This window comes from Trachypithecus francoisi, unplaced genomic scaffold (genome assembly GCF_009764315.1).
Source record: "Trachypithecus francoisi isolate TF-2019V2 unplaced genomic scaffold, Tfra_2.0 Lachesis_group2, whole genome shotgun sequence".
Classification (NCBI taxonomy): Eukaryota; Metazoa; Chordata; class Mammalia; order Primates; family Cercopithecidae; genus Trachypithecus; species Trachypithecus francoisi.
This window is the reverse complement of record NW_022681465.1, coordinates 19,670,673-19,683,861: the sequence shown is the minus strand read 5'-3', so window position 1 is coordinate 19,683,861 and position 13,189 is coordinate 19,670,673. Positions and strand designations below refer to the sequence as shown.

General features: G+C 36.0%; 1 protein-coding gene across 2 annotated transcripts in view; it reads left to right on the top strand.

Moving 5' to 3' along the window:
* The window catches only part of CDH18 (cadherin 18), a 780,971-nt gene that overhangs the window by 554,174 nt on the left and 213,608 nt on the right, over window positions 1-13,189 (top strand). For both annotated transcript variants that reach the window (XM_033178841.1, XM_033178840.1), the window contains exon 5: window positions 3,915-4,034. In XM_033178841.1, the coding sequence (XP_033034732.1) occupies window positions 3,915-4,034 (120 nt within the window). The remainder of the gene's footprint in view (window positions 1-3,914; window positions 4,035-13,189) is intronic.

Below are 13,189 nucleotides of genomic sequence, written 5' to 3'. Positions count from 1 at the left end.
CTCTCGTTGCCCAGGTCGGAGTGCAATGGCATGATCTTGGCTCACCTCAACCTCTGCCTCCCTAGTTCAAGCAATTCACCTGCCTCAGCCTCCCAAGTAGCTGGGATTACAGGCATGCACCACCATGTCCAGCTAATTTTGTATTTTTAGTAGAGATGAGATTTTTCCATGTTGGTCAGGCTGGTCTCAAACCACCAACCTCAGGTGATCCGCCCACCTTGGCCTCCCAAATTGTTGGGATTACAGGTGTGAGCCGCTGTGCCTGACCTTCAAAGAAAGATTTAATTGAAATAATTTTATACCATTTTTAATCATATTTTAAGCTTGCTGCACATTTAAAGCCTAATCTGGGTACCTAACAACAGACTTTATTTTATTTTATTTTTTTTCAGTGAGGTACCAATGAAAATGTCTTCAAAATGAACTTTTAGTTATAGATGCCTACCTAGTGGTATTCTCTGAATAAGTTGGAGGGTTAAATATTGGTTATGGATGAAGTATTGTGTCATCACATAAAAAGTCCCTAATATGCTATGTTAATAACTAATTATAGTTTGTAGTGGGAGAGATAGTCTGTATGTGACCAGCTCAGGACAGTTTGTGGTGGGAATTGATTTAATCAAGCCAGAAAGGTTAGTGGTATATTGAGAAAACTCACAGGACACACAAACCCAAACTACCTCTCTAATAATGGAGTAGCACAGAGGCAAGAACACATCTTTGTCTTTAATACTTGTAATTTTGAGACCGTTGTAGATTCACGTGTAATGGTAACATTTTTCAAATCTTTTTTTTTTTTCCCCACAATGGTAAGATCATGCAAAACTATAAAGCAATATCATAACCAGGTTATTGAAATAGTGCAAGCTACTGATTGTCATTAGGTTTCCCTAGATTTACTTGTATACATTTGTGTGTGTGTGTATGTCTGTGTGTACGAGTGAGCTTAGTTCTACAGAATTTTATCAGCTGTGCCTATTTGTGTATCAATTACCATAATTAAAATATTGAACAGCTCCAATATCATAAGGATCCCTTATGCTTCCCTTCTATACCAAACTTCATTGCTCTAGTCTGTCTCCCAAAATCTCCAGAAAATGATAACTTGTTATTCATTTCTAATTTTTTTTTTATTTCAAAAATGCTATATAAATGGAATCATAGTATACAACCTTTAGGGATTTACTTAATTTTCATTTAGTTGATTCCCTGAAGATTCATATAAGTTGTTGCATGTATCCATAGTCTATTCAGTTTTATTGTTGAGTAATATTTCATACTATGAATGTATCAGTTCATTTAACAAGTCTCTCATTGAAGGACATCAGGATGGTTTCCATTGTGGGGCTATCATGAACAATGCCACTATGAATATTTGTAAGCAGGTTTTTCTGTGAACATCAGTTTTTATTTATTTGTTAAAATTCTAGTGCTGGACGTGGTGGCTCACGCCTGTAATCCCAGCACTTTGGGAGGCTGAGCCGGGCGAATCACCTAAGGTCAGGAGTTCGCAGCCTGGCCAACATGGTGAAACCCCATCTCTACTACAAGTAGAAAAAATTAGCTGGGCATGGTGGCAGGCACCTGTAATCCCAACTTCTCAAGAGGCTGACACAGGAGAATCACTTGAACCCGGGAAGTTGAGGTTGCAATGAGCCAAGATTGTGCCATTGTACTTCAGCCTGGGCAGCATGAGCAAAACTCTGTCTCAAAAAATAATAATAATAAAATAAAAATAAAAAAATTAAAAAATGCCCTATTCAATTTCCTGAGTAAATATGTGTTTAGTTTTATAAGAAATTGCCAAACAATCATATTTCTACCCACAGTGTATGAGTGACCCAGTTTCTCAGCATTCTAAACAACAGTTACTGTCACCATACTATTTTATTGGTCTATAATTTGAAATCTCTTTTAGACATAACACAGCTCTCATCCTCTGAGGATGGATAATTGCAAATCATATTTCTTCTTAGAGTCTCATTGTTAAAGTACTTTTTAGGGGCCAGAATCCTTCATATATTATACATATTTATGATCTGCTAATAAGGATTATTAGGTGAACTTGGCATATTAATTCTATTTTCTAGGATCACTTGAAGACACAGAACAAGCTTTACCTAAAGTTGTGTCTGCAGTTCAACATAGAAGTACAAATTTTCTTTTCGCTCTTGTTGAACAGGCTGGAGTGCAATGGCACAATCTCGGTTCACTGCAACTTCCACCTCCCGAGTTCAAGCAGTTCTCCTGTCTCAGCTTCCCAACTAGCTGGGATTACAGGCATGCGCCGCCAAGCCCAGCTAATTTTTGTATTTTTAATAGAGACAGGGTTTTGCCATGTTTGCCAGTCTGATCTCGAACTCCTGACCTCAGGTGATCCCCCAGCCTCTGCCTCCCAAAGTGCTGGGATTACAGGCGTGAGCCACCACACCCAGGCCTAGAAGTACACATTTTCTAGTTGAACAGACATTAGGTCCTGAATCGTTGACATCATTACTAAAATAAAAAACTCTTAATTGTCAGTGCTTCCATATTCAAATACCAAAATGAAGACAAAATTCCATACAAGATCATTTGATTGTAAAAATATTTTTACTTGATAGGTAACCCAAATTAGTAGGTAGAAATTTTCTAGTGACATGGAATAAAATATCAAGTATGCACTATTAGATGATTCATCAGGTACATTTTATGAATAGATGTGAATTCTTACATGAGCATTCTTACCCACTAATTCTGCAATGAAGTTGTATATCCCTTAATATATGGTTGTCCTGTTATACTTAGATTAAGTTTTCGTTTAGAAACAATTGAAATATTATATAGGTGTATCTAATTATGCAAATTGGGTTTTAAAAAGTAAGCATAAAGGCATGAGCATACTACATTCAATAATTTTATTACCTCAAAATATAGTATTTTTAATGTTATAAATGAATTTACAATTCATTTTCATTATAAAAAATCCAGTGTAATGTTGGCACTGTGTCAGAGACACTAAAGGAATGAGATTTGAACTTAGTCGACCAGTTGGCTGCACACAGTGGCTCATGCTTTTAATTCCAGCACTTTGGGAGGTTTAGGGGGGTGGATAATCAGAGATCAGGAGCTCAAGACCAACCTGATCAACATGGCAAAACCCTGTCTCTACTAAAAATACAAAAATTATCGGGGCATGGTGGAGGGCGCCTGTAGTTCTAGCTACTCAGGAAGCTGAGGCAGGAGAATCACTTGAATCTGGGAGGCAGAGGTTGCAGTAAGCCGAGATCATGCCACTGTACTCCATACTGAATGACAGAGCAAGACTCCATCTCATGTCTCAAAAACAAACAAACAAAAAAACAAACAAAAAAAGGAGACCAGTTATGTGACTCATTAATTATGCAGGTAATAAATAAAAAGAATGTGTAACACAGAAAATGATTTGAATGGAGTGTTGTGATGTCATTGATAATTGAATGTCACCTCACCCACCTTCCCGACTTAATCACAAATCATTCCACCTCCACTTTTCAGAACAGTCACGAAACATGTTATATACAGCTTTATCATACCTCTGATTTAACTGCACAGTTAGTACCAGTTTGATTTATTAGTGCAAGCCGACCAAACCTTGGTTATGTTTTATTGCTTTTTTAATGAAAATCAAAAGAGACCATTCACAATGTTACCAGCACATAAAGAACCATGTTAAAAGGTTTGAGACCAATATTATATTTTAGACTCTCTTTCATTACAGTTGATGGCAGGGAAAGAAAGCAAGTAATATGTTTTATACATACATTTAATTAAATTTACTAGGACACAACCATTACTGATCTCCATAGACATTTCACCATACCCATTTTCTGTGTTCAAATTAATCGTATGCTAAATGCCATCACACACTAAAATTTGTTTTCCTGAATGCACAGGTACCTCTGTTCTACAGGTGACAGCTACTGATGCAGATGACCCTACCTATGGAAACAGTGCTCGGGTGGTTTACAGCATTCTCCAGGGACAACCCTACTTCTCCGTCGATCCTAAAACAGGTTAGTGTGTTTACACATAACTTGCATGCAAGCGTTTGCTACAGTAAATTATAAAGCAATGGTTTTTATTTCTAGATGCTCTTTTCCATCAGATAATGTGATTTTAACACATTTTAAACATATCCTCACTTTTTCTAAAACAATGTAATGAAATAATTGAAAATAAATTAACCGCTTTCCCTATTATGTTAATTATCCATTATTTATACCCATGCAAGAAAATGTTACATATCCTTCAATATGTCTGTAATACTTAAATAAATAATCTCTGTTTAAAACAAATATGGCATATTACAAATATTGAATGAGATTTTCAAATATATTATTTGCTCTGCTTATATATTAGTTTTAATTCTTTGCTGAAGAGGGTAAATAGTTCTTTGAAATTTTCCTGCATAGATTTTGCTTGTCACATAAATTGTCAGATATACATACACACATATATATGTAAAACTGTATTGCATTGGGAGATTTATATTTCTTGAGTTGGCAATTTTTTCTAATGGTAAATTATTCAACCCTCAATTACTGTGTATTTTTCAGGAAAAAATATAAATCTGCTCTCCTTTTATTTTTTACTGGCCAGAACATATTATATCAATCATATCATAAGACATTATATCACATCAATTATATCCTGTCATATCAGGCCAAAATGGTAATGAAGACTGCTTAATAATGTATTACAGGATTTGCTACAGCAGCATAATCCAAAAACCATAAAAAAGCAAATGTCCCCATTGACAATCAATTTTTTCCTAAAAATTGAGTTAAGTAAAACTCATTTTTAATTTAGACAAGTGTTCAGTAACAAATCTCAAGTTTTTCTAAAATTTTAAGGACATGCATATTTATGAGATGGATAAAGTAGAGAGAGATCTAGGATATTCCAGCAGCACCCTACGTCCTTCCTGACCGCGAGATGCCCTCTGAATCAGATCAACATGTGGCATCTCCAAGTAAATGGCATAGCCACATAACTAATGCAGAAAGGAGCTTTTTTTTTTTATCATAAATATCTCTTTATACTTCTATAACTATATAGCATATAGCCCATTTATCAGGGAACCCTGTTCCATAAGTCTACAGATTATAGATTTGTTTACCAATGTGTTATGTGAGGCACATCCAACTCAAAAGATGTTCTAGATAAGCGCTTTCTCTCTAGCTGATACCCCGAGATTGTTTACCAAAAGTTTTGTCATTATCATGTTTACAAGAGGATTTGATTGGGTCCCTTGCCTTCTTTCTTTTCCTGGAGTGCTCCAACATGGAAATACACTGGCATGAATAGATCTCAGACATACTTGCTTAACTCTTTCTTTCTTTTTTGTACCTTAAAAAGAAAACAACGTAGAACATATATAGATATAGATATACAAATGAAGAATATACACATGAATATATATATCCTTATATGCATTATAATTATAGAATAGATTGTAATATGTAAAGTGAAAAATAGAAATAGGGATATAATAAAATAAATAACATAATGCAACTTACAATGAGTATGAGACCTGCAGTTTCTATTAGTTCCAAGGTATCACTTAATATTTAGGAAAACATGCTTATTAATCCAGTAATCTAAGTGGTGGCACAAAAATGTACATATTTATGATTACACATTATTATTCCATTAGAAGAGCTTAGAATTAGTTGAAAAAGTTTGTCATTCTTTGATGGTGATATTTCACATTTTATTCTATTTTCCTAATAATGATGTTTGCTTCAAATATAAAATAAGTATAATTCCTACCTTAAAATACTCATCTCCCTAGAGGAAAGAAACAGGGATACTATTTCAACTGCCTTGTTCAGAATTATACTAACACACATGCATGCACATGTCACACAGGCATGCATGCATAAAGACACATGCACACAAATTTATGACATTAGTCCATTAACGATGCCATACAAAGCCAAACATTTATTTATAAATAATGTTAGTTACCTAATAGCATATTGCCGTGATATAAACATCCTGTATGATTTGTTTAATTCTTTTATACTTTTTATGCATACAATTGGCTAACAAACGTCAATTTTGTGTGCCCATGTGTCTGAATGTGAATGTTTGCATATGTTTTGTGAGTAAATACATGTATGTGTATGCACTTGGATGCATAAATCAGGTCACTGAGAGTGATGTTCTAATAGTGCTGGACTGCTATAGCTTGTGAGTTGGGGGAAGCAAATATATCAGTAACATAATATATAAATACAATGTGCATTCATTTATGTACATATATTACAGTTTAAGTGAGTACTTCATTAAACAACAAAAGTAAGTTTATCTCAAGTATAAATAGGCTGCTATTCAAATGCCACTCTACACAATTTTCTTTGCTCTTGCATTTCTTTGTTCCTTTCTTCGGAGCTTTAATGTATTGAATAAAGTGCATGCTTCCACTTTGATATGTGTTAATACAACAAGCACACAAAGAGAAAGTTTTATGGAGATTGCTGAAGAAAAGGACCTCAATGAAGTCACTCCGATTACATTATGTTTATGTTCAGATGCATACCCTCCACTAACTGATACCTGGGACCTTTGTGAAATGCACTTTGCAGACATATGAATCACCTTCATAGTACAGTGCACTGCCCAGGCAGGTGTTGAGCTGGCTTCCTGAGAATACTTTTCATTACTTTCAACCTGAAATCTCTGAACCACACTGCTCTCTCTCCATGAATAACCACTTTACAGTTACAGTAGCAATATCAAACTACAAAGAGACATTTTTCACACTGGTTGAAATATCAAAAGTTATATTAGGTTTGCTATTTGGGTGAATCAAAATGAAACTAAATGCATTTTTCTCTGATATTCCACTGATAATGCATATTTGGTAAATAATTTTGTTCCCATAACAAAGTACCAAAGTACTTTGTAGACACTATAGATATCAGATAATTCTCCTACTCTGTGGCAAGATCATAGTGTCTTTTTGACATCAACAGAATAATATCTATCAAATTTAATTCCTATGCATATAGTTCTAACAAAACACAATTCTAGATCAGTGAGCTATGCTAGTCAAACTATTCATTGTAGCTCTAGATGAAACAATTAAGATGAAATTAGGTTGACTTGTACACAAGTAAATTTTATAGTATGTAAATTAAACTTACATAAAGCTGTTAAGCAAACAGGGTAAGGAAATCAATTGAATCTACTCCTTCAAAAATATCAATTGTTTTCAAAAAACTCACCAGCTGCTACCAGTAGGGTAAAAAAATCATCTAATTCACTATAAAATTGTAGTTACACCTTTACATATCAAAAAGATAAGAATCAATGTTGGTCAATTGTAGCATGTCTTATACTATTTCTTGCTAATAAAATAGAAATTTATTTAATCTTCATTTTTTTGTGTGACCTCGCTCTATGCTTCCTGCATCTCGATAGTAACTATTGAGAAAAAAAAAAAGTACTGGGAATGATTGTTTAGCCAATAGCCTGGCAAATGTATTAGCTATTAATACTAGTTAATTTATTGTCAAATATTAAATCAATAGATAATAGGAAACATTGCAATTGTGTTCTTTAGTCTTTAAACCTGATTAAACATAATTTGTGTTATATAATTACCAAGCAATTTGATTTTTCTTTCATTACTTTAAATTTATTCTGAGGTCATTTATCCTACTGCCACAGGATTAAATGTACTGCATTACCACTGATTTCCTTAGATTATTCACTAACCCAATATCTTAGATATCTACAATGAAATCTAGAAAGCACTAGAATTTTATTAATGTTCCACAATTCTTACCACTATATATGCACACATATATATAGAAAATACACATATATACTTTTCCTATTATATATATTATATATAAAAAATTTTATGCTCATACCTACTTCTATATTTCAACCAAGCACTGCTTCTGTGTTATTTTTTCACTTAGGCTATTCCTCTTCCTGGCATGCCTTTCTCAGGCAAATTTACACTTCAATGGTTGATTCCCTGAACTCTGGGAACTAACCTCTGATCTTTGAGTAACGTTTTTACATTCCTCCTAAAACGGCAGTAGCCCTTTTGTTCATCTGGTGTTTCTGCTCTACTCTGAGAGCTCCATAAGGCTTAACTACCATAGATGTTACTGTTGCTTTCCACAGCAGGCCTCCCTGAGTGCTTTACATGCAGTAGCAAGTTTTTAATTATCTGTATTTTCTTTTATTTCTATAAATTTGAGGGATACAAGTACAGTTTTGTTACATGGATATATAGTGGTGACGTTTGGACTTTTGGTATAATAAGCACCCAGAAAATGGACTTTGTACTCATTAAGTCATTTTCCATTCCTCGTTCCCTCCCACCCTTCAGAGTCTCCGATATCTATGTCCATGTGTACACATATTTAGCTTTCACTTATAAGAGAAAACATGTAGGATTTGACTTTCTCTTTCTGCATTATTTTACTTAAGATAATGACCTCCAGTTCCATCTATGTTCCTGCAAAAGATATGATTTCATTCTTTTTAATGGAGGAGTAATATTCCACAGTGTATATATAGCACATTTTGTTTATCCAGTCATCCATTGATGGATACTTACTGTATATTTGCTATTTTGAATAGTCCTCAATACATATATGGGTATAGATATGCTTTTTATACAATGATTTATTTTTCTTTGGGTACCAGTAGTAGTGGGTTTGCTGGATCAAATGGTAGTTCTATTTTGGGTTTTTTGAGAATTCTCCATGCTGTTTCTCAGAGGTTGTACTAATTTACATTTCTAGTAACAGTGTATAACAATTCTTTTTCTCTGCAGTGTTTCCAACATTTGCTGTTTTTTTTTGTTTGTTTGTTTGTTTGTTTTTTTCTTTATACTAACAGCCATTCTGACTTGTGTAAGCTGTTATTTCATTGTGGTTTTAATTTACTTTTCTCTGATGTTGAGCATTTTTTTCATATGCTTGATAGCCATTTGAGTCTCCTTTTGAGAAATATCTTTCATGTGCACTGTGGCCCTTTGCAGCCCTTTGCATGCCTCCTTTTGAGAAATGTCTGTTATGTCTTTTGCCCACTTTGAAAAAGGGTTATTTGTTGTTATTGTTGTTGTTGTTGTTGTTTATGAGTTGTTTGCATTCGTTGTAGATTCTGGATATTAGTCTCTTATCAGATGCATAGTTTGTATGCATTTTTTCCCATTCTGAAAGTTGTTCACTTGGTTGATTTGTTGCATTTGTTGTGCAGAAGCTTTTCAGTTTAATATAGTCTTATCGTCTATTTTTGTTTTTGTTGCATTTCCTTTTGAGGTTTTAATCATGAATTATTTGCCTAGGCCAATGTCTAGATGAGTTTGTCCCAGGTTTTCTTCTGGTACTTTTATAGATTCAGATATCAACTCTTAATCCACCTTGAGTTAATTTTTATATATAATGAGAAATAGGTGTCCAGTTTCATTCTTCTGCTTATGACAATCTAATTTTCCCAGAACCATTTATTGAATAGAGTGTTCTTTCCTCAGTGTATGTTTTTGATGGCTTTGTCAAAGATCAGTTGACCTGAGGTGTGTGGCTTCATTTCTGAATTCTGTATTATATTTTATCAATCTGTATGTCTAGTTTTATGTTAGTACCATGCTGTTTTATTATGATAGCCTTGTGTGAAGAACCAAACTGAAGGCATCATATTATTTGACTTCAAATTATACCTCATTATCTTTACTGAAGGCCTACATTATCTAAATGTAACTACAAAACTACGTTTATAAAAGTTTTGTGGAAGAAATGACTTGTGGATTATTATTTTTAAATAAATATTAGTAATATTTGTATTTTACATAACATTTGTCACATCTCTGATATTCTGTAAACAGTTTGTATTTTATTACTTCTATCAATCATGTAATATTCTAGGTTAGGGTTTTTCCCAAATGATTGCCAAAACAGTAGTATTTCAGAGCTCTTAGAAAACTAAATATTTTTGGAAACATGATAAATAAAATAATTCTTGATTTACAAGTTTACAAAGTAAACTATTTGTGAGAAACTAAAACAACATGTTTTGTATGTACATAATTAAAACATAAATTTCTTGAATGCAAGCTCATTGAGACCTTGCATTACTCATTTTTCTGTCTTCCATAATGGTTAATGCATTGTGTGACACATGGAAGACAATATTTGTTTATATAGAAATAAAATCTGACTTTGGGAAGGCAGTTATTCAAAATAATACCATTTCTAATATTAATGCTCACGGTTTTTTAATTGCCTTATTATTTTATTTCTCAAAAATATTCCCGTCTTCCATATATTGAATTTAGAGAAGCTGAATGTCTGAATAAGAGAAGAATCATTAACTTATGGGTGTTTTGTTTTTGTATTTTGAGGTGGAGTCTTACTCTATCACCTCAGATGGAGTGCTGTGACGTGACCTTGACTCACTTCAACCTCCGCCTCTTGGGTTCAAGTAATTCTCCTGCCTCAACCTCCTGTGTAGCTGGGATTACAGGTGCCCGCCACCAAGCCTGGCTAATTTTTGTATTTTTTAGTAGAGACAGAGTTTCACCACGTTGGCCAGGCTTGTCTTGAACTCCTGACCTCAGGTGATCCACCTGCCTTGGCCTCCAAAAGTTCTGGGATTACAGCCATGAGCCACTGAGCCCAGCCGAATTTATGGTTTTAAGAAGACTTATGTTTTTTCTATTGTTGTTAAAATCTTAATTTCATTTTCTTTTTACTTTGGTCTTGTGTGCCTAACTCTCCCAACATTTTGAGATAAGGCTTCTCTTCTCTTCTCTCCCCTCCTCTCCTCTCCTTTCCCCTTCCTTCCTTCTTCCTTCCTTCCTTCCTTCCTTCTTTCCTTCCTTCCTTCCTTCCTTCCTTCCTCCTTCCTTCTTCCTTCTTTCCTTCTTCCTTCCTTCCTTGCTTCCTTCCTTCCTTCCTTCCTTCCTTCCTTGCTTCCTTCCTTCCTTCCTTCCTTCCTTGCTTCCTTCCTTCTTTCCTTCCTTCCTTCCTTCCTTCCTTCCTTCCTTGCTTCTTCCTTCCTTCCTTCCTTCCTTCCTTCTTTCCTTCTTTCCTTCCTTCCTTGCTTCCTCCTTCCTTCCTTCCTTCCTTCCTTCCTTTTCCTTCCTTCCTTCCTTCCTTGCTTCCTTCCTTCCTTCTCCTTCCTTCCTTGCTTCCTTCCTTCTTTCTTCCTTCCTTCCTTCCTTCCTTCCTTCCTTCCTTCCTTCCTTCTTTCCTTCTTTCCTTCCTTCCTTCCTTCCTTCCTTCCTTCCTTCCTTCCTTCCTTGCTTCCTTCCTTCCTTCCTTCCTTCCTTGCTTCCTTCCTTCTTTCCTTCCTTCCTTCCTTCCTTCCTTCCTTGCTTCTTTCCTTCCTTCCTTCCTTCCTTCCTTCCTTCTTCCTTCTTTCCTTCCTTCCTTGCTTCCTTCCTTCCTTCCTTCCTTGCTTCCTTCCTTCCTTCCTTCTTGCTTCCTTCCTTCTTCCTTCCTTCCTTCCTTGCTTCCTTCCTTCTTTCCTTCCTTCTTCCTTCCTTCCTTCCTTCCTTCTTTCCTTCCTCCTTCCTTCCTTCCTTCCTTCCTTGCTTCTTCCTTCCTTGCTTCCTTCCTTCCTTCCTTCTCTCTTCCTTCCTTCCTTCCCTTTCTTTCTTTTCTCTTTCTCTTTCTTTCTTTCTTTTTTCTTTCTTTCTTTCTTTCACTTCCCTTCCCTCCCCTCCCCTCCCCTCCCTGCCTTGCCTTCCTTCCTTCCTTCCTTCCTCCCTCTTTCTTTTCTCTTTCTTCTTTTCTTCCTTTATCTTTGTTTTCTAACAGTTTCACTCTTGTTGCCCAGGCTGGAATACAATGGCACAACCTTGGCTCACTGCAGCCTCTGCCTCCTAGGTTCAAGTGATTCTCCTGCCTCAGCCTCCTGAGTAGCTGGGATTACAGAGCCTTCCACCACACACAGCTATTTTTTTTTTTTTTTTAATTTTTAGTAGAGACAGTGTTTCATCATGTTGGTCGGGCTGGTCTCAAACTCTTGACCTCAGGTGATTCACATGCATTGGCCTCCCAACGTGCTGGGATTACAGGTGTGAGCCACCGCACTAGGCCAAGCCTTTTCTTTAAAATCCAAATAAATGTCTCAAGCTCCCATTCTATGCAGTGTCAGAAGAAAGTCCCCAAACCCCCTTCCTCCACATATTTCTGAAGTAAGTGCCAGGTGAGCAGTAAGTGCCAGGTGAGGTATCAGAGCCACTGCCATGGCAAGTGATTGGCTCATGGGTAATAAGAGGAATTTATCAACAGTGCAGGTTTGAAAGGAAAGTTTTTTTTTGTTTTTTGTTTTTTGTTTGTTTGTTTATTTATTTATTTATTTATTTATTTATTTTTGATGGAGTCTAGCTCTGTTGCCCAGGCTGGAGTGCAGTGGTACCATCTTTTCTCACTAATGCCCAGACCAGCTCGGTCATGGAGACCCTAACCCAGCAGTGCTAGAGGAATTAAAGACACACACACACAGAGAAATATAGAGTGCAGAGTGGGAATCAGGGGGTTAACAGCCTTCAGAGCTGAGAGCCAGGAACAGAGTTTTACCCATATATTTTATTGACAGCAAGCCAGTGATAAGCATTGTTTCTATAGATTATAGATTAACTAAAATGGGAAGCAAAGGGATGGGCTCTGGCTAGGTATCTGCAGCAGGAACATGTCCTTAAGACACAGATCACTTATGTTATTGTTTGTGGTTCAGGCATGCCTTAAGCGGTTTTCTGCCCTGGGTGGGCCAGGTGTTCCTTGCTCTCATTCTGGTAAACCAACAACCTTCAGTGTGGGTGTCATAGCCATCATGAGCAGGTCACAGTGCTGCAGAGATTTTGTTTATGGCCAGTTTGGGGGCCTGCTTATGGCCAGATTTGGGGGCCTGTTCCCAACATGTCTCCCCTTTTGTTTTTGCAAAGTGATACAAGGAAAGGTGGCTTTATTCCTGTGAGCTGCTTCTCACAGGAATCGGGATCCACATCTGTAGGCTATATAAAGACAAACAACACAAATTAAAAGCACAATCATCATTGAAATCACAGAGCCTCCAAGTGTTTTTATCCATTTTAATGGGTTAGTAGCTGCTAATCCGTCTGCAGCTCCTTCAAGCACTCTAGTCCCTGGCACTAAGGTCAGGTGTGTCTGGGATGCTTTAAATACTTGTTCTT